Source organism: Nelumbo lutea, chromosome 5 (assembly GCF_056320005.1).
Source record: "Nelumbo lutea isolate HS-2025 chromosome 5, American lotus-T2T, whole genome shotgun sequence".
In the NCBI taxonomy this organism is placed as follows: domain Eukaryota; kingdom Viridiplantae; phylum Streptophyta; class Magnoliopsida; order Proteales; family Nelumbonaceae; genus Nelumbo; species Nelumbo lutea.
This window is the reverse complement of record NC_142688.1, coordinates 28,601,639-28,629,038: the sequence shown is the minus strand read 5'-3', so window position 1 is coordinate 28,629,038 and position 27,400 is coordinate 28,601,639. Positions and strand designations below refer to the sequence as shown.

General features: G+C 36.4%; 2 protein-coding genes and 1 long non-coding RNA gene across 5 annotated transcripts; 2 read left to right on the top strand and 1 right to left on the bottom strand.

Moving 5' to 3' along the window:
* Window positions 1–4,546: 4,546 nt before the first annotated feature.
* LOC148851300 (uncharacterized) lies at window positions 4,547–5,961 on the bottom strand. 2 transcript variants are annotated; one of them, XR_016099968.1, is made up of 3 exons: window positions 5,823–5,961; window positions 5,094–5,234; window positions 4,547–4,975 (listed from the first exon to the last, which is right to left on the bottom strand). It is a non-coding gene; the product is annotated as an uncharacterized LOC148851300 (long non-coding RNA). The 2 variants fall into 2 exon arrangements; XR_016099969.1 differs by having other exon boundaries at window positions 4,547–4,822.
* On the top strand, window positions 5,795–7,905 carry LOC148851299 (Pollen Ole e 1 allergen and extensin family protein). Its single transcript, XM_088947847.1, has 3 exons — window positions 5,795–6,159; window positions 6,275–6,695; window positions 7,217–7,905. The coding sequence occupies exons 1-3, from the start codon at window positions 6,009–6,011 to the stop codon at window positions 7,566–7,568; spliced, it is 924 nt and encodes a 307-aa protein (XP_088803973.1). The 5' UTR covers window positions 5,795–6,008; the 3' UTR covers window positions 7,569–7,905.
* Window positions 7,906–14,717: 6,812 nt separating this feature from the next.
* LOC148851298 (protein PSK SIMULATOR 2-like) lies at window positions 14,718–27,139 on the top strand. 2 transcript variants are annotated; one of them, XM_088947344.1, is made up of 13 exons: window positions 14,718–14,948; window positions 15,199–15,517; window positions 18,933–19,258; window positions 19,962–20,054; window positions 20,157–20,247; window positions 21,851–21,944; window positions 22,404–22,501; window positions 22,692–22,761; window positions 23,418–23,521; window positions 25,026–25,142; window positions 25,740–25,816; window positions 26,018–26,062; window positions 26,467–27,139. In XM_088947344.1, exons 2-13 carry the CDS (start codon window positions 15,278–15,280, stop codon window positions 26,954–26,956), a joined length of 1,845 nt encoding a protein of 614 aa, XP_088803470.1. In that variant the 5' UTR covers window positions 14,718–14,948; window positions 15,199–15,277; the 3' UTR covers window positions 26,957–27,139. The 2 variants fall into 2 exon arrangements, with proteins under 2 accessions (XP_088803470.1, XP_088803469.1); XM_088947343.1 differs by having other exon boundaries at window positions 14,723–14,948; window positions 15,248–15,517.
* The last annotated feature ends 261 nt before the right edge of the window (window positions 27,140–27,400 follow it).

The window sequence follows — 27,400 nt, the reverse complement described above, 5'->3', positions numbered from 1 at the left end:
TGACCCACCTTGTAACAGTTCGGGATACCTCCGAGCTCAAGACTGCCTCGCTCAGCACTTCGCATCATCTTCTAGGCACCAAAGCCAAACAAGTCGTACCATGCCTGACACCAGGGAAGTCCGTGCCCGAGGGCGCCACGCCTGACTGACTTGGGATCTGACGTTTGGCAGCAGCACTCTAAACGGCCACCTACCACCGCCACTGACGCCGCCATCTCCAGTTAGACGGTTAGGCAGTGACGGTTCTGTCTCAGCAGAAGGGACGACGGCCGAGTTGACAAGCGCAAGGGTAATCATACCCGATCTGACAAGGCCTCGGGACGAGTACACGAAGTGACTATAAGAGCCCCCTGCCCCCCGACAACGGAGGTATGCAAACTTTGCGCTATCTGGTATTACCTTGCTTTTGAAAGATTCTAACTTGAGATTCGGAGCCTCTACACCAGGTTCCCCCCGGAGCTTTCCCATCTCCTCCGTTTCAGGGCTACCCCGTTCGGAAGCAAGGCAGCGGACAGCTAAGACCGGCCGGATCGCGCTCCTTCACATCCCAAAGCTAAGATCCGAAATGTTGGCAGATGAGAGATCAACAGAGCAATCGTATAGCAGAACTTCGCTACAGGTTGAAATGCATTTGCACCCATTCATCCTCCTTCCACACTGCAATAATAGGAGACAAGATAAACACAATTTTGATTTCCTACTAGTACTAGTTAGAAGCTTGTATTTATCATTTGGGTGAGTTCAACGGTTGAATTGAACAGTAAAACAATCCTATATATATATGGCCATTCCAGTTTGATAACAATGTAGGGCTGCAGGCTTATGAAAATGAGAATTAATTAGTTCAGGCTGAAGAATTTTCTAATTCATGAAACTCACTAAAATCAAAATCTCGGTGGGACTGAGTTTGTTTGGTCATGGGTTCAACAGTTCAGCAGTCCAACTTAACTGTAATAATAAAAGGCCAAAAAAAAAATCTAGATTATCTTCCAATGGAGTTCAGTCTGTTCAGCCGATAGCAGTAATATTCCTACATGGTGGTGTTTAATGGGTGCCGTTCCGTCCAAATTGAATCTTTCCAAGAGAATTAAAGGTGTCGGATGCCTCCTGCTCTCCATGTAACTTTGAAGATGAAAGCATAAAGCACCCATGAAATGTTGTTTGGTTGCAGTGCCGCCAGCAAGTTTGGCTCGGGTCTCATCTTGGGATGAAGTGTCTGAAAGCTCTGACAGGAGTTTGAATTGAAGGACTGGATACAAGAGTGGAGGGACCTTTTTGTCGGCCCGGCCAGACCTAAAACCTTAGGCACAGCACGGTCCACACAATTGTGTCGGGCCTGATATGGTCCGATTTATATCTCCAACGATTGCAGGCAATTGTTGAAATCATGGTTTTTGAACTATTATTGATTCAGACAGTCGGACCATTTAGCTTTGGAATTGTTCAAGTAACTAGTTCCGTTTTATAATAAATTTGGCTTTTTGCAAAAAACTGTTGAATCAGTCAATGATTCATTAATCCAGGTGATCGAACGATTCTGGCCAGTTTTTATTTTAATTATATATATTTTTTAATTTTTTATTTTTTTGTTAGAACGGACTGTATATTCGAACCAGATGGTTGAACTGTTGACTCAGAAATCAGTGGCCAAAACGTTTTCAGTTCCGAGTTATTTTTTAAAACATTGGTTGAAATATAACTCTTTAATTTCAACTTTCTCTAGCCATTCAGAAAGCTAAGTTGTGCTCAGTTGTTTGATTGGAAGTCGAGGGATCTCCCAATACAGGGAGGTGTATGATAATATCTTTTTTTTTTAGACTAATACACTGATACTGGCCCGGTCATGAGACACTGTGGAGGATTCACTAAGAAACTTAGTGGAGGATTCATTAAGAAACTTAGTGGGTCTGATATTTTGTCATGTTTGTAGTATAGAGAAGGTAGTTTTTTCTGTCCACACCTTATCCGTCTTGAATTGCAATCACACAATCTCACAATTAAAAATGGCCATGTGTGGTTGCAATTCATAATGTGGGTAGAGGGTAGTGGGCAGGAAATCCAGTTTGAATTTAAGCTGGGATCTCCTATTAATAAAACATGTTCCAATACCCTATGGTTCAGTTTGAAAGGGGTACAAATATAAATATATAGAGTATAAAATCTTATATTTTGTATGTATTTATATTATATATTTGTATTTGTAATCTTTCCAAACTGAGCCTATAAATTTGATCCGCATATTTCACCATGAAATTAGAGCCCATCATAAAAATAAAAATAAGACCTGAGATGTACGGTATCATATGATGTTAGTAGAGTGTTAAAAGTTGGAACATATTTTGTTGGCATGTGATCCCAAAATGTGCATTGCAAACATGGCATTTACCTGGGAGAGATGTTCAAAGGGAATCGTTCTCATAAGGCGATACTCACTGACTGATGTGTGTGTTGAGAGCCAAGTCTCTATATCACTTTGGGAAACTCTGAGATGTGAGAAGAGGGAGAGACTCAAGAGTCAAGACAACACAGAACGAGAAAATAGTCACATACCCGCATCTTTTATTAAGGGCATTTGAGTCCAGAAAAAACAGAAACCTCTTCCATCACTCTTTTTGCAATTTTTTTTTAACCATACTCGATTTTATCAAGTGACCAAACTTTGGTCATTATTTTGGCAATAAGTTTTATGGTATAAGCAGCTAATCAAACACTCAATGCAAATAAAAGCTTATTTTAATAATAAGAAATTAGAATAAACCAAGGTTTTTGAAATTAAATGGGACAACGAATTGGTCAAGGGTTTGGTTTTTGGGTCGAACGGTCCGATCATTTGAACTGAATGAATGGTCTATTCTGACAAAAAAATAAAAAATGATCAAACCGTTAAACGATTCAACTACCCAAGTCAACAATTTATTGACCAAATCAATTATTTTTGACAAAATAATGATTATGGGGTAAAACAGAATCGATCACCTGACCAGTACCCAATTTTTTTAGTCCGATCCAATTTTAAAAACCATGGAATAAACACCTCTCAAACACTAATAAATTCTTATTAGATAAACACTAATAATAGACACTTGTTTCCCAAACAAGGCAAAGCGGCTGTTTAAACTTTGAATGACTAGCACAAGTGAAGTGAAGTGCCATGCGAAGTCTTAGATGCCACAATTTGATTAGGAGTGCACCCATCATTCACGAGACCGAGTGCAGGAAACCCAAACTCCTTCCAAGATGGATACAACCTCCCCTAGTCCTAGATGCATACAATCTTAAGTTGTAAGTTTTGGGTCTTCATAATCATATGTTATAGTATTGCATCTCTAACATCTTCATTATCCATGTTATCAGTCGAATTAGGATTTGATTCTCATAAAACCGTTTTCACACCATCTTTACAGTTTCTTGTAGCTATAAATTGAAAATATCTCTCTACTTATATGTTTATATTTATAGAAAAATATTCTCAATACACACTTATAAGGAGTTGCGAAGACGTTTCTTAAGGATCAAATTCAAATTCTTATCAGTCAATGGAAGTCATTACTTTCACCTAAAAAAAGAAATGAAACTAGGCCACAAGAATATAAGAAGAATAGAGGGACAACAAAGTGATAAATAAAGAAGAAACCTGCCATTCCATCAACACCACGATTAAAAGCCGTAAATGTTCGTTGAAATTTAAAAGATGGAAGACCCCAGAAGCGTAAGCTGCTAATCCTCTCTCTCCTCATCAATGCTCTTTCACCGTCTACATGCCCAACTCATAGCACATGTATCCTCCACCGCCAAAAGGCCAAAAACCTTCCAACTACATAACGGCTATAAATAAATGAATAAAGTATTACAAGGATTGGGAACACGAATTCATTAGATTCAAGTGCTTAATTCAAACTTTACTGCATGGAATTGGGTCCTGGGGTCCATAGCCCATTCATTGTTCGTTGTGGATCCATTTTTATTTCTTTCTGCCAGAGTAGTTTTGTCCAGCAGGACGCAAATGGTAGATTAGTAGTGTTTGGATCTTAACGTACAAAGCGGCTGAATGATATCTACCCACACTATATTTAATGATTTCACATATGTTTGGGTCCATTCGTACTATTCTTTTTTTTTTTTTTCGTTTTCGTCATCTTTATTTCATTAATCTAATAGTGGCAAATCAAACTCCTGGGAGTCGAGGTTAGGATTTAAAATCATGAACTAACTTAGTCGAATGTGATTTAATAATAATAATAATATTATTATTCATTTTTACATTTAATGGAAAAAAAAACTGTACATTTAAAAGAAGCAAGTAGTGTAAAGTGCAAAAAGGAAAAGGCAGTGTTTGGCATTGATGCCGTTGTTCTAGGAAATAGTGATACATCAGTGTCATGTTGAAAAAATCATTCCTCCAGAAAATGGTAATAGGTTCGGAATTATTTTTTCATAAAAAAATGGTGTTTTAAACAACGCCTTAGAAATCAAGGTGTGGTCTGGGGAAACGTCAAAATCGACGTTTTCTCAATTTGGAGCTTGTTGTTGCCAATAATCGAAAATATAATGTAACAGTGACGTGAACTTCCTATAATAGGTACCAATACTAAAAACATATATGAAACACTGATATTAAAGACCGTTTTTTTAAATCGTTCTATCTGACAATAACACTTCGAAACAAAAAAAAAAAAAAAAAGACCATTTTTTAAAACGATTGAAAGTTGAAACACGTCCGCCCAGTGCGCTTCTTTCACGACATGCTATGGTCCCGGATGTCTTCCTGTGGTCTTCTAGCGTTAGAAGAAATTGTGTCCATCCCGGAGAGAAGGTAACAACACTGCTGGGTCGTCCAACCACAAGAAAAGGAGTTACTAAGCGAGAAAGGGCCCACGAAGTGAAATGTGATCGTGGTAAGCGATGCGACTATCTGTAATAGCTCACGGTGTTGTATATGCAGCACCGATGCTAAATATATACAAAATCTTTAAGGCTGAAAAGACATGATACCTGTGAATTTTTGAGTGCAGATGTTCTAAAATTTAAAGGGTTATAACTGATTACAAATGCTAAACATATACAAAATCTTTAAGGCTGAAAAGACATGATACCTGTGAATTTTTGAGTGCAGATGTTCTAAAATTTGAAGGGAGTATAGCTGATACAAAATGCCTTTTCACTTATGTCAGGTTCGGAGTCTGGGCCAGATTTAGCGGGGCTATGACTTAGGCTTTGCCCAGCCCATGGACACCCTGATATAATGCAAAATATGTTAGAAGCGAATCGTTGTAGGGACCGGTGTTAAAATGCCCCCGTAGTTATTACAGTTTAAAAAAATATATACCAAATTGCTCGGGGACAATTTCTATTATTCTTAAGCCTGTCAATGATGATCTGTAATATCTAATTGGATTATTTTGAATTTAGATGGTGTATTTATATAATCTGATTGTATTCGAATTTGATTTTATTTTATCTAAATAAAACTTAAACTCAATTATATTATAATATTTATTAATTTTAATTTATTAAAATTATATAATTATATTTATTTTTTTCTTTTATAATTTTATATAATTATATTTAAAATTATAAGAATATATATTTTTATATATTATAGTATATATGAATATATATATATATATATATAATAAATTCAGTATATTATATATTAATTTATTATATATAAAAGTTGAAACTAATTAACTTTTTGAAGTTTTTTATATTTTAAAAAGTTAAAGCAAATGATTAAATCCGATACATTCACAGCCTTAATTATTCTATAAGACAGTAAAGCCAGGTCTTAATCGTTATGGAAAAAGCTAAATGATTTACCGTACTTCGGATATGCAAAGCTTCTTTTTCAACTCTTTAGTCCTCGTTCAATAAATGGCGACAGTTGAGAGTAGAGAAGAGTCACCCCCCGCTCACCCGCTTTATTTGCCGGTCTTTTCTCTCAGTCTGTAATTGAACTCCTCAAACTCATCAAAATCATATTTGGTTTGTCCAACAATCCTCCACTTTCCATGGATTCTCTCCGGAAACTCTTCTTATCAACTCTTCTCCTTCTCGTTGCGTCCGTTGGTGAAACACTAGGCGATGCCATGGTTACCGGCACCGTCTTCTGCGATCAATGCAGGGACGGTGAGAAAAGCCTTTTCGATTACCCACTCTACGGTGAGTCACCATTCGATCATTTTCCCTTTCTGTTCTCTACTTTGGCGTTTAAAAGCTACTAAAGAAAATATGTATTTTATTTGTGTGTGTGTGTGAACTTCGTAACCATTTGCAGGGGTGAAGGTTACAGTCGTGTGTGGAGGAAGCAACGGGCAGGCGACGATGTGGAAGGAAGAGACAACCAACTGGTTTGGGAATTACGCCATGAGATTCGAAGGCACACCCGACTTAAGTGGTTGCTATGCCCAGGTGTCCAACAGCGGTCAAGATTCGCCAACCGGTTGTGCAGCATCGGCGGGGCCTGCCCGGAACCTAAGGCTTATGTTCAGGATGTTTGATATGGAGCTTTATACCGTGGATTCCTTGCTCTCTCAACCTACCCAGCCCATGTCCTTTTGCCCGAAATCAGCCAATCCGGTACCTGTCCCGATGGTCCCAAGGACTCCTCCTGTGGTGACACCGCCGAGTCCTCCATCGGCCAGGTTTCCTCCGATGCCGCACATTCCTTTCTTTCAAGCTTCCGCCTGTCCCTCCCAGTAAGTTTGCTTCCCACGTAAAAGCATTGTATCTAAATAACTACTTATAGCAAATCAACCCATATCATTAAAGGTGGTAACTAATTAGTTTGGCATTCATCAAAAAATTCACGGGGGTTTATCATACTTTTTCCGGCATCATAGATTTACGTTTCCCCTGTTTACACTTTACATAGAACACCTGTCACAGACTAACGGTAAGTGCATAGCAAAAGAGTGTAGCACCGAACGATCACACCTTGCTGAATGCAAGTCCACAGTAATTGCACCGCAAGTATATATGCCACACTTTTTAATGTGGGCACTTATCCTCTTTTGAGTGGTTAGTTGGTTACTATCCAGGGCGAGTCTGATTCCCTAAATATGCAACAGCTGGCAAGCATCAAGGCTCATGGCCCAGATCCAAAACTGTGGCTCCTTCAATTTTCTTCTGTTGTTTAATTGTTTCAACATTAAATCAATGCCCCTTCAGTTTTCTTTCTTAGAGCTTTTATCCTGATCAGACGGATGTGATATGCTAGGAACTGGATGATGCCACAGTACCAATGTTACTGGAAGGTGGTGGAACCAGATACAAAAGTGGCTGTTGCTTTCGGACTGATCGCAGCAAGGAAATATGGGACCGACATGACACTACGACAAGGGATCCAAGGGAAGGGAGACCCGTACAGGACCCTTTTAAGAGAAGGAACCGCTGCACTTCTTAATTCCTACAACAGCATCAGGTTTACGTATCATACGCTTGAGGTCATCTCCCACATGAACTGGGCCTTAATGGGCTCTCCACGAGAGGTCCTCCTGACAGCATTGCGATTTAAGAGGGCCAACTCAGGCTTTGGCAGGGTACCCTGCGATTTCACTCCCTGCAAATAGTACTGAACAAGTGAACAGTGATGAGTGAACATCTCCATCTTCAATTTTTATATGTATGTCATCCATTCTTTTTTTTTTCCCTATATAATTTATGATATTATTGAAGTGTCATTATAAACACCGGATCTCCTGCCCAGTACTATGCAGAGGATGAGATATTTTCCATGTGTGACTAATAAATATGGGCAAGAGATCCAAACTCTTCAATACAGGGATGGAATTTATGGGTTTGGTCTATTAGGGTTGAATCGATTAATCTACTATGAAATGTAATTTGGGTTTTAAGGAAGAAATGTGGAATTATGGCCTTTATCTCAATGAAGTATAATATAATTCATGAGAAGGGTGTTCAAAATTTTGGTAGTAAAGTATCAGAATACCCCGGCTACTAGAAAGTTGAAACTGTTTCCATCTGATAGCTACACAAAGACACAATCACACGTAATTTGAAAGTCCACAGGCCAACCCAACTGTGTGAAGTAGAAGTAGGCCACTGTGCGCCTTCAAAACTATTTTATTTGCAGCCTATAAAAAAACTATTTTGTTCGCATATCATTAATTTCCAAGGAAACTAATGGGTTTTCTAAAATCTAAAATGGGTTTCTTTGGATCGCGCGGAAGGATGATTATGGTTATGGGAAAGTCGATCTTCTGGATTGGCTCATATATAAAATGAAATTCAACATGGCTCAGCAATTGTTGCCCAATGCCCATGTCCATGGACGGAATCCTTGTGCAAACTTTGATCTGATTTTGATCTCTCACTGCAGTTACAGTCTTACAGTGTGTTGGGATCTCTTACTCTATTTTCCTATTTTCCTGCACTGTTTTTTTTTTCTTTCACTTTCATTCAGTCTGTGATCACAAGTGCCTCGTTAATTATACGTGTGTAATAGGACGCTTGTTTCAACTTTAATGAAGTGTAGGAAATCCGCACAGTCAGTCACAACCCTAATTTTCCCTACTAGTTTAGTTTCTGAGAATAGAGTCTTTATTTCACAATGTCGTGGTTCGGGATTTTCATCAGCAAAATATAGGGTTTAAGCCTTGCTTTTTTTTTTGGTTGCATGGCCCTCCACCTTTAAAGGTTGCATATTTTTATCAATACAAATACCTCTGGAGGAAGCTAATAACTAACTCTCTTGACTTCCCATGTCCCATACTCCCATGGGCCATGGGACCTGTAAAAAGACATGCCCAACTTTTTGTCTTGAGTCTGTCTTTTCATAGTTCTCATCACCATATCTGTAGGGCAAAGGGCAGGACTCACCGACTCAGGGGTTTGCATGGACTTGTTTACATAATCCTTGTATTTTGGACTATGATTTATGGGCCCTATTTGGAAAACTTCATGCAACAAATGTTCCAATTGATTTGTCTAAACAACTGAATAATTGAGCCCATTCAAGGAGTCATCAAATCAAGATCAACGGTTCAAAACTCTAAGTTAGGCTGGCCTGTTTTCGTGGCTTGTATGCAAATCAAGATCAACGGCTGGGGCACTTTGATGCACTACACTAACTATACTAGTGAATGGAGAAGAAAACAACAAACTACAAAGAAAAACGATCCTTACATGCTCTTCAGATTATTTACTACTTCCAACATTTATTTGGTCGTTAACCCATCAATTATCAAATATATTCTTGTATAAAACAATCTATTAAAAAAATCGATCCTCCCTTGCTTCCCACCTCTAGATTAGAGGAGGTAACAGAAAAGGCTAGTCTTTTACTCTGCCTTTTTTATTTATATTTTTTAAGTAATGTTTTGAAAAAAGTAATACATTGATAGTTATATAGGGAAAAGGATCATGTTGCTTTTTATGTTCTTTTTCCATTTTGGATAGGGGTGCTCATGAGAAAAATAAAAATTAGAAAAAACTAAACCAATAAAACCATACCCAAAAATCTGGTTAATCAAACCAATCAGTTCAGTGTTTTTGAAAAACCATATATATTGGTTCAGTTTTGATTAACCATTATGAAAACTGATCATTAACTGAACCAATCAAATATATATATATATATATATATATATATATATATATATATATATATATATATATATTTATTTATTTATATACAAGCATATATGCATTATATATTATATATTTATTTATAGTATATATTAGAAATGTAAAAAAAAAAAAACAAAGAACTGAATCGATCAACTGATTAATTGATTGATTCGGTTCAACTTTGGTTTGGAACAATACAAAAACTGGTGGGGCTGGTTCGGTTTTAAACATATCCCTACAGTTGGTTGCATGTAAAATGAAGCATAACATATAATTTCCAAAGAGGATGATACTTCTTGTGTTTGGTTACACCTTAAGAAAAAAAATTTTGGCTATTGGGAATGTTCTTCCACATGACATGTTACCATGAGTGTGGGGTAAAAGAGTAATTGCCCCTTTATTAAAAAGACAACCAAGAGAGGGACTGAATGGGTTTCCCAACAGCCCAGTCAGTTGGCCCCCAACAGCTAAAGTTTTCTCATTCTAAAAGGCCTTGGAAAATAAGTGAATTCCAAACATTGAGTACCAGTTCTAGAAAAATAGTGTTAATTCTTTCTAATTAACAATTTAAGTCAGTCACTTTCTGAATGGATGGTTGGTCTATTCAATTCTCACAAAGCATATTTCTCAACGACTTATGTCTATTTTCCAGGTTAAACCAAACACCAGAAAAATTAAGAAAAAGATCTATTTCCCCCTTCAATATTTATTTTCCTAAGAAATCATTTGTTTTCCTTTGTTTTATGTGTGCAATCAAATGCAACATTTGTGAAGATTGAGCTAGATTTAATACTTGAATAAGTTGAAAAGAAAATTTGGTGCTGATAGCCTTTCTTCCAACCACTACCAATCCAAGAATTAATTCTTAAAGTAATGCTGAAAAGGGTTGCGCCTTTCTTTTGCAATATGGTGCACAGTTACTCATGAACTCAATCTTGCCATGTGAGAAGATGTTGTGGCATTAGTGTAAAAGCTGTCTAGAGAACCTCTACATTCTAGACCAGTCCTATGTAAAAAAAAGGATAAAAGAGGGATGGTAGACAAGATGAAGACATTCAAATTCAATCCTCATCCAATTAAGGGAGATCCAAATGTGATTTGTTTATAATTGATCATGCCATCCCCATCCAACCTGATATGATTCAATTAGAACCGATTTAAATACATATGATTATATACACTTAGGCCTCATTTGCTTTTCGGTAAATTACTTACCTGGGTAAATGCATTTACTTGGGTAAGTTTTTCTGGGAAACACTTACCCGGTTAAGTGCATTTACCCAAATTCTTTTATTTCTCATGTAAATAAGGAAATGACCATTTAACCATAAAAATCTATTATTAAAAAGGACATTTTTATCTCATTCAAGTGTTGGCAACTTTCCCCATAGGTGGGAAAGTCATTTACTCACCCAGATAAGTGATACCCAATAAAATAAAATTTCTCTATTCCCCACATAAATCGGAAAAAGAACATGGGATTCTTGGTCAATGGGAACCAAAATCCCATTGACTAATTTTCCCCCCTCTCAAAATCCGAAAAAAGAACACCCCCTTAGCTTTTAGATTTTTTTTTGGGTATTCAATCTACAGAAGGGGTGTTGACAGGAGCCCGTATGGTCTGATCCCCTCCAAAGGGATCAGGCAAATATTTCGATTAGCAACAGCCTCCGCCCTCCTTAAGGCTGTGTTTGGTTTGAAGGAAAAGGTAGGGAAAGGAAGGAAAATGTAGAGAAACCTTTACGAACCTTGTATATATTTTCCTTCATTTCCCTTCCTTTCCCTACCTTTTCCTTCAAACCAAACATAGCTTAAGAGTTTCTGAGTTGGTGAATGGTGATCCTAGTTGCTTTAGATTTTTAGTTTGCTCCCTTTGTTTATTTTCTTTGTTGTAGTCTTTGTCTCTTATTTCTCTAAAAAAAATCTACATGAATATTGTAAGTTGATTTTAAATAGATATGCTTATAAGTTTAATGTCCAAAAAAACACATAAAGATTAACAAGGTATATTTGGAATAGAATAAAAGCAATAAATCTTGTTATTCTTTATTTATTTTTTCTAACTTCATCAAAAGTCTTTCTCTTGATTTATTTATTTCCTCACATGCTTTTGAGGATGTGGACTTCTTTATGACCAAAGGATACTTATTTGTTAATTTCCCCCACTTTATTGTGAGGGCAAAGTCATAAGGAGACATTTGGTTTAATTTTTGCACTTTTATGCATTATAAGTAATAATTAATATGAGATAGTGTTTTAATGTATTATTTTAATTTTTAAATTTTTTAGAATGAAAACATCACGGGCTAACCAGTTGATCGTTTAATTACCAACCAAGAGGAAAAAGCGGTTCAATCTCCATGCCAAGTTTAAAACCATGTCATTCAAACTAGAAAGTATAGCATCTAATTAAAGTTTGTCAAATATGTTTTCCTATGTTTTAGCTTGTCAAACAGCCGCAATTTTCTAATTCTTCGAATTATTATTATTATTATTTTGGAATTGTATGTGATCTAAGATACTCTCTCAACTAAAAGATGTTCTTAATCAAACTTGAAGCATAACTTTCTTCAATGTAAATTCGTTTTCTTGTTGTGAGTTCCATAAATTATAATCATCTGGTTTGAAAATAAAAATATGAAAAGCATGTTCTTGAATGTAAATTTGTGTATGTGTGTGTTTATTTCTAAAATTGAAACAAAAAATATATTCCTGAATTTTTGTTTTGGAAAACATGTTTTTTTTTTTTTGTTTTAAATGATACAATGTATCTCTTCATCTTTCGTAAATCATGCATTATATACACTCCAACATTTGTTTTTATTTTAAAAATTAACCAGAATGAGAAGGAGAAGGATATCGTAGTCCAACCTGTTTTCAAAAACACGCATTGTTTTTTTTTTTTTGAAACAAAATCAATTGTAGAAGGCATGGACAACTGTGACTGTAATAAAGGTGATTTCATTCATATTTCATTTTGTTGATGTTTCCTGAAAAAAAATCTTTTGAAATAGCTTCATTCTCTGAATGTCGCTAAGTCGCTGTGAGAGCAGGATCTGCTATTCACACTTGGGCGTCTCACATGCTCATCCACCGTGCATTGAAAGCATTTTTCTGAAAATTAACTAACAAATACGAGAAATGTTCTAATGCATGATAGATAGAATGTGCGTGTGAGGCACCCAGCAGATCCCGTCTCGCTGTGATCCGGTTTATCATTAATGTCAGAGTAGGGAATAGCGAGACCGTTCCAGCGGTAGTCGGAAAATAAAGAAGGTTGGGCTGTAAGATTTGTCGGCACGTACGGCACAATTCATGATTCACGGCAGTCAGGGAGGGTGTGTGTGGTTTTGCGTTCGGGGAAGCCCGGAGGGGGTGGGGCGCCGGTGGGAGCTTTGAGCAAAATTTTAGATTTGTCAGCCGGCACGGCACCAATCGTGGCAGACCAGAGTCACCAGACAGACAGTGTGTGTGGTTGGACCGGTTAGGTGTTTTTTTTTTTTTCCGGAGGGGTGCGGGAAGAAATATTCATTAAATTAATGGAAATTATTCATAAAAAAAGTTGTTTCTTCAATGGAAGGCAGAAGAAGATTTTCAGGTTCAAAAACTCCTCCATAACGTCAACATGCAATGCTAAATTGCTGTGGGAATTTGTCGTTTAGTGCAAATCCAACGGGATTGGCAAAAACGATGGAAATGCTTTGGCAGTATTAATTAATTATTTCTCGTTTTCATCACTTTACTAATAAAAAAGTCAAATATTTGGACTAAAAAATAGTCCAATCCATCCCCTTTGATCGATCTCTCAAAGCCCGATTTCTTAATTTCTTCAACCCGTATATGCCCCAACATCAAAGGCCCCTGACATTTGCATAACATGGTGACGTATAGAATAGAAACCCCTTTACTCTTAAGACTTTCGAGTTTTGAACGCAAATCTAGGGCTGTAGAAAAGTGTGAAGCAAAGGAAAACCTAACATTTACAATGCGATCGGAATCTTTTACTCGAAAGCTATGATATCATAGTACACGAACTCAAAGATATTCTGCTAGAACCCCAAAATCAACGACTCCAATCCCATGTTTTATTCTGCGCAGGATCTACAGCGTTAGCTGTTCCATGACATCACGATCAATAGAAGCGGCCTTTGATCCAAGGGTCTGAAGTAACATAATGCAGAGGTGGTACGGTACGGATCTCATTAAAAAGAAGGTCAACCCATATGATGGATCACGTGATTGCTTGGGACTATCACCAATTCAAGTTGGGGGTTGGCCAGCTAGCCGGGAACGGGAAGCCTTGGGAGTTGGGGCTCAGATATCTAGAATAGAATTGGACAAAATGACAAAATCTTTCCCGCGCGTGCGAGTTATTAAGCGTGTGAACCATTTGAAGAGTAGATATCATATACTCATACTATATACTCGAACGAATACTTCCAGTCCCAGTCCTATATTTCCTTTCTTTTAAGTCCTCGTTGCGTAAAATCTCTAATCATCTGATCTGACATTAACGTTCTGGACCCATCAATAGCGATCTAACGTCTGCCACGTTGCGATGTCTCGCTTTCCACGTCAACGTTCCGGCCGTTGTTTTTTTGTTTTTATTATTTGGTCTTATTTATTTCCTTGGTCAAATCACCTGTAGGCAGTAGCTCCCCTCCCCCTAACCTGTATGAAAAAGTTTCAACTGACGTAAATCTATTCCTAAAATGTCGATAGTGCCCTTCGGTTTTTACACAAAACAATTTATTGCTATACTGCGCTGCCGTGCTTTCCTGACACCTGTTATATCTACCACATGATCCTTTCTTCCCACGAGTAAAAAATGTAGGATTCACGTATTTATGATGTTGTTTATTATTGATGCTGTCAAAGCCATTGAATGAAGTGTGATGGAGTAAATTGGCACTGAACCAGAAGTACTCTTCTCACTTCTCAGCTTGGGGAGAGGATCCCTATCCTCATATTAAATCTTTGGCCCCACTTCTGCATCGTCCACGTTCGAAATCTAAGCCCGGCCATATGAGGCCCATGACCCATGTCCATTAGCAACCCTTCCGGTTCTTTGGGTTCCTAGATTTTTCAATGCAGTGGCAATATAGTAAAAACGGTCCAATTCCAGGGCTGTATTTGATGTCAGACACCAAACCCAACGGCGAGCGGGCGGGACGAACCCACTATCGTTCATATGAAGGCTGAGAAGAAAACTTCTCTCTCTCTCTCACTGTTGAATAGCGTTCATTCAATTCGAATTCAGATTCAACTGGTAACGCTCGGATTACAATCATCGTTAATCTCGACTACGATTAAGCTGAACGATCTTACAACGCTCTTCTCCAATTACAATTTATCGATTGGTATACTGTCTCTCACCATCTCTTTCGACTGTAACTGTAATTCTTTTCCAAAATTTTCCATTTCCGAAACTTATCTCATAATCTCTCCTGGAACATGGATCAATCGAATTTTTTTTCTTCTCTATCTTTGTTGAATTTTTCTGTCTTGTATGTAATCTTGTGAGTTTTCCTTTTTTTAGTCGTTTTTCCTTACTGTTAGTTCGATTTTTCCTCAGCTTGAGGCAGTAAGAGCTGGATATTTGTTGTTTAGGGTTTCATCGTCTGAGATAGGGTTTTTGATTGATTTGGTGATTTCGTAGACGCTTTATACTTATATTGTAATAAGCACAATGGGAGGTGTCTGTGCCGGTGGAACTGCCAAAGGTGGTACCAAGTTTCTTGCAAAGAGTTCGGAAAATTCTACCAAGTTGAAGACGACGAAAAGCTTCAGTGAGCAAGAAAAGGATCCTCCTTCGTTTTCCGACACGGATGTCTATGGGAAGTCGCCGCACAAGTACGACTCCGGCGAGCTGGCATTATCCTCCTCAGGCAAGTTGAAGCCGTCTCCAGTAAGAACAGGGGCTAGTAAGGTAAGACTTTCTCGTTGTCCTTTATTCAGGGCATTGGAACTTCTTTCGCTTCTTCTTCTAGGTTAAGTGATGGATACATTCATTTTTCATTTTCATCTGTATCAAAATTAGATAGAAAATCTTTATCTATTAATATTGTTGCTGGCGAATTTCTGGTGCTGCATTGGAAAAGGTAGCTATTATCAAACTGACTGTTTTCCACTATCTTCTTTGCAAGGGATTATTCTTTCCCATATGCCTACAGTTTGCCAAAGAATTTATAATGAACTTATCTGTTTGGAAACGGCCAATGGATCTTGGACCCTTGATAGGATTCTTGTGTCTGATACAATTTAATATTACTTAACAATTAACACTTTCTCCTCAACATCTTTGGTAAGAGTTTCTAATAAACTTGCTTCTATACTCCCAGGAGTATTAAAGATAAGGACGCCTTTAATTTTTGCAAACTCGTCCTATATCAACAAATCAATTGCGGTCTTGGATATGTCTCTTCTAGAGCTTCTGAACATGATTGCCATTTCAATGCTATAATAACATGATACTTCACATGGAAGCTGATGAGGCAAACTAAAACTGTCTCCCTTGGTTCTCTATTTCATCCTTGTTCCATCTGGGGAGGAGACCATAGACATCCATAAGGACCCTTAGAAGGTGGTGATTTAGTGGTAAATCATATTCAGGTGGCAGAAAGTCTTTGTAACTACATTCTTCAGACCCTGCATTTCCTGAATAAGATGTCCATTTTCCCCTAACCATGAAATTTCAGATAAAACATTTCACACTCATTCTGAAAAGGAACCATGCTAAAAGCTTCCAACCATTTTGCAACATTAGCAAATGTAGCTTATTCTATAATGTTAATGTACAACAAGGTGAGATGCCTTCTAGTGATTTTTTTTTTCTTAAAATTTTTTGCAAGTGAAAGTATCACTGACAGCATCCTGATTCCACTGAGGAAATTCGTTCCTCTTAATGGAGGGAAGGCATATTTATCCAATATCAACATTGGGCCTTGCCAAAGCTTATGTTTGGTTTTCTGATATTTAAGTGTATGGTTTGTTGTGATCTAAGTTTTTGAAATTTTACCAGATTAATCCCTCATTCAATAATATAAAGCTAACTTAAAATCTATATAAGGCTGTGTGATCCTACATCACTTTATTTGTTTACTTTATGTCTGTGAGTTTTATATTTTCTGACCTAGACCAATATTAATAACAAAGTTCAGTCTGTCAAAGTCTACAGAAGATTGCATCCCGTGCATACCTGTTCTTTGCTAAAGCCATCAGTAGTAGTTGTTGAACCATCAACTGTAACCAAATCACTTGCAAGCCTAGATGCCAGCTTTATATTTTTAACCATCAAGAGGAGTTAAACTGTTCACGCACCTAGATGATGGTTATTTGCTAAAACTGCAATCAGCAGTTGTCTACCCATTAAATTTATCCTGGATATATTTGGAGCAGTATATTCATCACTGAGATCATTTGGTGAATCATGATAATTTCTCAGGCTGAACAACCATTTCAGACACATCAGATGATTTTTTGGTAATAAATAAAAAAAAAGAAAATTTATTAGAAGAAGAATAGAGAGTACAATAATGGCAATAAGAAATTACTGAACACAGAAAAAAGCCCCCAAAACCTTCCCCCTTCAGAACAAATAGACCAAAGGCCCAAATCAAGAAGTTGGAATAATTTTTTTTTCCTGTAACATGATTGATGATGATTTGTTGCAGTAGAACAAACCTAAGACCTTCAAAAAATTGAAAATAATAAGAGAAAACATGAAGAAAAACACGGAACTTAGGAAACCTCAAGAACATTACACACAGATTTATGTGGTTTGGCTTATAGCTTATGCCCACGGGCCAAGGATGAGCTGAAATCCACTGTAGAAAATGGCAATGGAGATTACAAAGTTGTTTAAACTCTCTCTCTCATGGAAATCCTAAACCCCTATACATCCAATCTCTCAAGCTCCACTTCTTTTGCAAGCCAAAAGATACATAAAAGAGAAAACTCCCAAACAACATAATATAACATATTCAGGCCGGAACCATAAGCTGAGAATGGATTGGGTCCATACTGCCAACACTTCCACCACAAACCACTATGAAATTTTGCCTTCGGGTTTTTCTCAACTTGGTTTGGAGCAGGTCAAGAAGCAGGTTACAATATAGAATTCAAGGCACAACACAACATGGTTTTGTTGTTGAGGTTGAATGGGAAAATGACATTTATGCACTCTCTTCATCCACTCCGAAGATGGATGAGGGAGAATTAGTGACTATAGAAGATAATAGAAGATGCTTTTATTGTTAAAATAGAATTGAAAAATGAGAATGATACACTCTCTCTAATCTGAAGATGGATGAAGGAGAAACAATGATTATCACTTAGAATAACATCATAACACACCTAACCACCCTGAGCTGAAATATTTGCAAACTGATAACCTGATTAAGACATTTCAATAAATCAATTATGGTCTACCTTTGATGTTTTACATTCCTTGATAATTTAGTCATTTAGAGTCTGCATTATGTGACATTTTAAGGGAGCCATACTCATTTCTTACATTCCGCTTTCAAGTAGAAAATGCTCCATAACTCCTTGCTAAGTTAATTGTTAACATAGGCTGGAGTGACTTGGGTGAGAGTAGTAACTTGCTGAAGCATGAAAAATATCTTGTTTCAAAGAAAGCATCAATTATTTGCTCACCAACAGATTCCAGACAAGGTGCATGGTGTATGGATATTTGATCATATGGCGGCAAAAGTTGTGACAAAATTCTTTGGCAAAATGTTGTAAAAAAATTTTTGAAGTCTCAAGATGGCTGGTGATCCACATGCCTTCATTATTCAGAATAAGAGACCAGATAAACATTATACACATAGCCAAGGAATTACTTTTTTTAGCTGGAAAAATCATATAAGATCCCATTTGGTATATGATGTAACATTTATGTACCCATGCCACCTGTCTTTAGGTAACTTGTTCCTATATGATGGAAATGTCATCTATGGTAGATGTTGAAACATAGCATTCTGTAAAAATTATGTGAAAATGAATTCAAGTTCCTTGACATGAAAATTATGCTTCAGTTCATTAAGGGAGATTTAGGTTTACTACGATTGATACTATCTGTTTTAGTAGTTGGCCATATATTGTTATTTCTCTGAAGCAAGTTTATGGTATCCATGTGATAGTTAGATAATATGTATTGTATAAGAATACAAATTGTTATGTTTTTAGTGTATGCATATAAGAATACAAATTGTTATGTTTTTGGTGTATGCATGATTTTTTTATTTCATTTAAGAAACAAAATGAATATTTGAGTTGTCTTTGGAATATGCTTTCATAATTTGTTATTGAAACCCAACCTCTTCTTTCAATTCTTGTAGGTGCCACAAATGGGCTCAATTTTGGGAAGGGCTGGTATTGTTGGCTTGGAGAGGGCTGTTGATGTCTTAGACACACTTGGAAGTAGCATGTCAAATTTGAATCCTACCGGTGGCTTTGTTTCTGGGATGGCTTCGCGGAGGAATAAAATATCTATTCTGGCATTTGAAGTAGCTAATACCATTGTCAAGGGTGCAAATTTGTTGCAATCTCTTTCAAGGGAAAATGTCAAGCTCTTGAAAAAGGAGATTTTATATTCAGATGGAGTACAACGACTAGTGTCTACAGATATGGAAGAATTACTTAACATTGCTGCTGCTGACAAAAGGTTCTTGCGTGGGCTCAGAGCTTTGCATAGCATCTCATCTTATCTTCTTTTTCATTCATGTCATATCACGGTTGAGTTATAACAATAACTTATTAAGAAATGGTATCTAGAAAATCCTCCCATAAAAGTTTGGGTGGAAAACTCCTTGTTCTAAATTCATCTCAGTCAAATCCAGAGGAGGACAAAATTGTATCCTTGCTCCCTCATCATCTTAGTATGACTGAACACCTTGTAACACAAATGACTATCAGGTCAATGAAAATGTCTTTAAATGAAAATTGAGTCCAAGAAGGCATATAATAGACCCCATGATCAAAACTTGTTAAGTCATTAACCGATGGATATGGCACTAACAGAATGGCGAAACAGGATTCATGTAGCTGACCCCGTTGGGGTAAGGCTTAGATGTTGATGATTAATACTTGTGAAGGTATCCACAAGATTGTACAGTATCAGGAAGATTGGAAATTTCACTTGTCATGTTGCATGGATTGAAATGATGACTTGATGATTTTTTTTTCGGAATTGGAAAGAAGTTATTTCATGTGCTAATGTTTGTAAGGTGTATGATGTCTATCCATTGAGTTTGGACCTAATGGATGCTGTTATTCTTTCTACACAATTTCATGGAGTTTAGTTTCTGTTCATCTCCCATGTTTAATTGCATTCACAGACACTCTAAAATTTTCTTTTCATTTTATAGGGAGGAATTTGATATTTTCTCAAGAGAAGTAATTAGATTTGGGGACTTGTGTAAAGATCCTCAGTGGCACAACCTAGGTCGTTATTTTCAAAAGTAAGGTAGATGCTTTATAGTGCTTTAAATGTCATATTTCAAGTTTCTGACATTTACTAACATGGAACACATTTTCCTTGAAATGTTTATTTGATGTTTCAGATTGGATTCAGATCTTACAACCCACAGCCAAGGTAGAAAAGAGGTAGAAATGACAATGCAAGAGCTTTCAACATTAGCTCAGCATACAGCTGTAAGTTATGATGCTGCTTCTTTTTCCATGTGTGTTGTTTAATGGTTTTCTTTGTTGGAAATAGATTTTCTCTTATAGTTTCTTCGGTAACAAATTATAACATTTTTTTTCCATATCAGTAAGTTCTTTGAAAATTGAACTGTTAATTGGACATCCTTGCACTTTCTCTTTGTGCAATCCCAACATATGCATAAGCTGTTGTGTTAAGACCGAGTGCATATGGTTTTCTATCCCATGACTCATACATCATTGGTTCATTTTCTGGTAGATGCTTATTCTTCCATGTCCCCTGTACAACTGGAAGTACTGAACTTTCCACCATATTTATTTGATGTTTTTAATATCTTCCAAGTAGTCTCTGGTCTATAGAAGAGGTATTTAGGAGCTTTCTAAAACTACTACCTATATCCCAAACTTTTGGGAAACTTTTTACAAAGTATTCTCTTAAATTGGTTACCAAAAGGAAGATGGGGATTAGAAAAGATGGTTATGGTCATTACTCTCAGAGTTTTTGTTGTATGGGTTGGAGGTTCTTGTAGCCATCTCATATGAATAGGTTTATTAATTTTTCTTTTATGAATTAATTTTCTTATAAGACAGTCCAAAAGATAAATTTCTCTGTGTTAGCTTGCAGAAAATCATAGATCTGCTTCTATGTGAGCAACGTGAGTAACTTGGCCTTATGAGGTGTTTATCAAGTCATACCAATGGCCTGGAGCAAGTTATCCAGGCTACAGTGGACTGCCTATTAGTGAACATGTCTTAATATTTTGAGGAATGCATATTTATGAGTAATTCAGACAAGTTACTGATAATTTGGGGAATCCAATCCATCAAAAAAGAGTTTGGGGAATCCATGTCTGGAATGTTCAACCATTTTTTATTCTACTTAGGTCAAACCACCTGCCTGAGGTAACTCCTCCTGAAATCCATAATAAAGTTGGCCCAGTACAATATTTATGCACTTCATTTTTCTTAGAAGTTGAAAAGAAAACAGATGTTCTAATTTCTACCTGCACTGTTCTTCCTGGAGAAAGATAATTTCACTATTTATCTTTAATAAAGGAAGATGAAAAGAGGGAATATTTTGATGTCTTTTTATAAGTGTGTCACATTTAATCTTGTATTTTATTCTTGTTAAGGTCATAATAATTATTAGGAGAAGCTAACCATATGCAAATGCTCGTTTTAAAGATGGTCCTGTGTTTGTTTAGACCCAAGCCAATCCTGGTTTTCTGTGGCAAATCTTTTGGATTTATCTAGTGCACATAAGAGTACTTTTAGTTGAAAATTTTGACTCTGAATGAAAGGTTTAGTATCACAACCTATTTTCTTTTGAGAGATGAGTCCAGATCAATTGATGACAAGCACTTGTTTGTTTTCTGTTACTTACAAGTTAGAACATGAAACGAGTTATTTAAAATGTTAAATTAGATGATTTAGTATAAATGTTACTTAACCATCAATATAGTACCTGTTTGAGTTTTTCACATTTTTATGGCTTCTGCAGACTTATGGAAGCATACTTCATGACTATGCATAACATCCCACTTCAGTTTGTATATGCATTTTTTGGAGGAACTGATCTCTTTTGCATGTGTAGGAGTTGTATCATGAGTTGCATGCCTTGGACAGATTCGAACAAGATTATCGGCGGAAGCTTGATGAAGTTGAGTCTTTACATCTCTCTCAAAGAGGTTAAGACGCATTAACTTGTTTTTGTTTTAGTAATTTCTTAGATATGTGTGGCATGAACGTTGTTAGTAATTTTCTATTAAAATTCTGGTGCTTATAGTAATTGATTATTCATGTTGAATAAAAAATTGAAAGATTATTGTTTCAATGAATGAACAACCCTTCACTAAGATTCTCTTTAATGGAGATTCTTTGGAATCAGAATGACTGCATCAGTATTTGGACTTCAAGCATGGATTCCCCTGAGTGGAGTTCCCTTCATGCTCATGGAAAGACATGGATGGTGCCTGTGTTGTTGGCAATGTTTTAAAAATCTGACCAGAAATTGAACCAGAAAGGGGTCTGGTTCTGTTTTTTCCCAGTTTAAGGGGGCGTATAAATGCTACTTATTTGTGCAGTCTTTTGCATATTATCTACTGAACATATCCATTAATTGTAGATTATTGTCTGATTTTTTTCAGGAGAGAGTCTCATGATATTACATACTGAGCTTAAACACCAAAGAAAGGTTGTGAGAAGCTTGAAGAAGAAATCTCTGTGGTCAAAAAATTTGGAAGAGGTGCTTGATTCACAAATCAATTATTTCAACTTGCTGAAATGGCACACCATGGGTTTTGGAGAAACTTCCTTGGTTAAAATATGGCTGTTAACTATTCCTGTTGTTCTTGTATTTAGAATTTTACTACTATTTTCTGGCATGTAATGTGGCAGGATGTTTTGTATGGTACTGAAGCATGTTTTTCTTGTAGGTTATGGAAAAGCTTGTTGATATTGTTACCTTCATTCATCAAGAGATAGTGGAGGCCTTTGGAAATAATGGTGTGTGATTTCAAACAAGTTAATTATTCTTAGTTACTTTGGTTATTCCCATGTGCACGTGTGTGTATGCAGCAGAATGTTTCTTTTACTTACATGTGTTGAAATGGATTTATGCTTGTGAGGATTTTTCTCTTTGACATTTATAATTACCCAATATGAAGTCATCATGCATCGTAAGTATCTCTTGTTACAAAGAGGTGTTCTTCCATGGTTAGAATACCCAGACTGAAGGACCTGGTCCATCAATCTGGTCTGCTATGTTTAAAACCACTTTGATCTATATGGACCCTATTTTATAACATGCATGGGTTTCTATAAAGTGCCTAGGTTTTTCCCTATAGAAATACTAAATGCTTGTTATTTAGGCATAAGCCTATTTGGTGGACATTCATGTGAACTCATTTTAAAGATTATTGAACCCAGTGTTTTGCATTGTTAATAATTTGTTGCAAACTCGTAATCTTTGATACAATCTCAAAGATTTGGGCTTGTGTATATGTGTGTGAATCCTGATAAAATAAACACATTATTTTTTTTTAATGGATGCATATGGGATTAATTTTAAAGACTGCTGTCATGGTGGTGATTGTGCTATTATGGTTTTACACTAGATTTCATCTCATGTGAGAATGCCTTGTGTAATTTACATATGGCAGGTACAGCATTTGTTAGCAAGGATCCAACTTACAGCTCTCAAAGACTGGGTGCATCTGGCCTTGCATTACACTATGCAAACATCATCAATCAGATAGATAGTATTGTGAGTATAATAGCTATTCATTCTCATGTTTGTGTAGCATGACAAGTGGCAGCAATGTACACATTAACATGTGCTGTTACAGCACTTCATCAATTTTAGAGGTTTTGAACTTTCAGATTCAGGCTTGATGTGCTAAATGATGATGACTACATAATTGTTCAACTAAAATATATAAATAATAATGCAATATATGGGGTTTGTGTCATGGTCTTAAAATTCCACCAAACTGTTGATTAGCTGATGGTACTTTTGATGAAGTCCTCTTGGAATGTAAATATTTAGTCAAATTTCCATATGTTTCTTATCTGTAGTGAAATCTTCATATGTTTCAATTCTTTTGATGTAAATATTACATTTACATCATAACATTGCATCTCCAGAACTTATTTAGAATAAGTAGCTGAAGTTGTTTGTATTTTTTTTGGTTACAATGCACTTTAAATATTTTTAAATACTACATAATGTGGTAATTTATAACACAACAATTCTGCATACTGAAAACTTAATGTCAGGAAAATACGTGTTAGTTTATTTGGGGGTTGTGGAAGGATAGAATCAGGGGAATCTTTGATGGATACTCTAGCCCTGTTGGTAGGATCTGCTTGTTCATTTACCTACTTCCTTGCTGATTGGTCTTATAGGATTTCTATGGGCATATGATGATTTGTTTTTATTCTAATTTGGTTGTTCTCTAAGGCCTGCCTAGCAGGGTCTTAGGAGGGGTTGACTGGATATAGAAAAATTACTTGTTACCTAGACCCAGTTTTCTTTTAGCCTTCCCCTTGTCTTTTAGGAACCTTAGCTTGAACCAAAATCTTGGTATTAAAGAGATGATTACCCAGAAAAAAGTGTCAGATCATGAATCCATAGAGTATGGCTTCTCACTCCTGTCTTCTTGACCAATGATTCTTTTACATGTCCTCTGTCCTTACAAATTTTGAAAAATACAAATTAATTCTTTTCTCTCTGAAATATAAATTTAAAAGAACGAGGTTAATTATTTTCTACTAGTGTTCTATGCGTATGTGTTACTCATGTTGATGAATTGCTATTTTTATAATTTAAGTATCCTTATTGCACAGGTGGTGTTTACTGATATATTTTAAAAACTCTTTATGCTGTTTCTATTTCATTGCTAATCATGTTTATAGGAGTGTTTACATGTGCATCCATTCTTGAGCTTGTCTCCCAGATTTTAAAACCTAAAACATCATGGAAGTTGCATTGATTAGTTAGATGATGGACAATTTATTATAAATACATATTTAGCATTGGTTGAAGTAAAATAAAATTCTCTCCCTTGGTCTTGTCTATATCTCTTTATGCATTTTCTCACTTTATAGAATATTAGACATCTTAAAATATGTGCCAATCTTACTGGTAACTAAATTTTGGATTGCTTCTATAATGTTGTTTATTGTCAATAACTACACTGATAAGTGGTTGAATGAATGGCTTCAGTGAAAAGATATGTTTTTTCTTACATTGAAATCTCTGTACATAGGTTTCTCGGCCCAGTTCCCTTCCTCCTAACACGAGAGATACATTATATCATGCATTGCCAACTGGTGTTAAGACAACTCTGCGTTCCCGGTTGCAATCATTTAATGAAAGGGAAGAGGTATGCTTCTTTTGGACAATCATTACCTCCTGGAAGCTCACACCTCATTACATACTCATTTAACTCTTATGAATTATGATTTGATTGTCTGCTTCCATGGTATGCATTTTAATTTTTTTATATAGTAAAAGAAATTTTTTCATTAAAAGAAAAATTTTCAGATCAATACTACTGATCAAAAAAAAAATTCAGATCAACACTACAACATAACATCTGAAAAATAAACAATCTTCTACTTAGCACATGAGCATCTCTTCCAAGTTGACCTTGGTTCCTAAACCCACAATGGTTACCATGCAGTTACATGCCTTTCCAAATATGTCCGTCTAGGCAATGACACAATAACTGCTTTAAGAAATAATAGCCTGCATGAGTGCCTGTATTGTGCATGTATAGTTCCCAGGAAAAAAAGTTAAACCTTATTTATAATGGGGCCGAATCTTATTCATATTTATGTCCGTCTAGGCAATGACACAAATGTTATTATTTAACCTAAAAGTGGACTTCTTTTCTTCGTACATTGTGGAATCCAAGGACATTCTCTCATTTGTCTTTCTTGTTTAAAGTTGTAACTGCTCAAATATGTAATGCCTGCAGCTCACGATTCCCCAGATCAAGGCTGAAATGGAGAAAACTCTGCAGTGGCTTGTACCTGTGGCTGCAAATACAACTAGGTGGGTCAATTGAAATGTTCTTTACGTGTCTTATCTACATGGTTATGCTTGTGCTATTTCACTTACAAATCTCATCGAACTGTTTTGCCTATACTTTCTTTAGTTTTGATTAACAATTGGTATTTATTGCTTTTGGTCATGTTCTAACATGCATTTTTTGCTCTCTGTATTGCAATTTTGCTTTTATGGCTATGGAATCAGAGCACATCAAGGTTTTGGCTGGGTTGGAGAATGGGCAAATGCTGGGTCAGTTGTGAAATGAGAACTCTCTCTCTCTCTCTCTCTCTCAAACACACACACACGTTTCTTCTGGTACTTGATTATAATCCAAGTGCCCTTGCCGTTAGAAACGGGATGTTCCCTCTTGCTTTTGGTTAAGGGAACTGGAAAGTGGAAACTGAAAGACAGTGTTGCCTTCGTTATTAAATACCATAAAACTCTGGACAAAATTCTAATTGTTGGCATTTTTGTCTTTTCACAGCCCTTGGTTGTTTGGTTTAGGGGGAGAACCCTGATTATCACAAATAGGGTGCTCTTAATGACTTAATTCATTGACCTTTTCTTCTAAAATAAGATCATTGTTTGCAATTGTAAATACCATGTTTACCAGTCTGAAACGAGGTCTAAAATTGATCGTTGTTGACTGACAGTTATGAATTTAACAAGAAGGCAGCTGAACAGAGTAACTTGATTCGCCTCCAGACACTTTATCATGCAGGCATTCAAAAAACAGACTTATATATCCTTGAACTGGTGACGTGGCTTCACCATTTGATTAGCCAGGTAAGACAGAGAGACCATGGACTCAAGCCACTATTTCCTGTTCGTTCCCCAACCCGTAAAGGCCTTCAAGTGCCGGAGAGACAAAAAAATCCCTTACTGGATGATAATAAGAAAAACAGCAAGGTTGTGCAATTCTCTCAAGAAGATCGGGATATGTTGGAAGATGTCAGCCGCAGAAGGGTGGTTCCTGGAATAAGCAAAAGCCAAGAGTTTATGACAGGCAAGAAAAAAAGGACCCAGCGTTGGGGATCGAGCAAGAGCACTGGTAGCTCTCCAACCAAAGATTTCAACGCTGCCCAAGGTTGGGAGTGTTCAAGGACTAACCTTTTGGATGTAATGGATGGGTTGACTACGTAAGAGTTCCAATAGCTCATTTTGCCTCAAATCAAATCAATAGTCATTTTTTTTCATATATCATTTTTTCTAGGTTTCTCTTCTTTTTTTTTTTCTGTGTATATAAAAATATATACATGTTCCTCAATGGACAGCTTTTGTATCATATAAGTTAATAAATATATATTCAAAATCGGCTTTTTAATACGAGGGGTATTGGTTAGAAAAAAATTTTCAAACTCCGTAGGACTGAATTTGGATTTGCTCCTCATTTACATCTCGGAACGTCTCTTATAAATAATAATATACGGGTATAGAAGACTTTTTCGATGTGCGGCTGAAACATGCTGTCAGTTTGGTGTGAGGAGTGCTCTGAGAAGCAGATCCGGATTTCATAGGACTTAATATTGAAGAATTGAACATCTCTTTTGATCCGAATTTCAAAAGATTAAATTATATTGTGGCCTT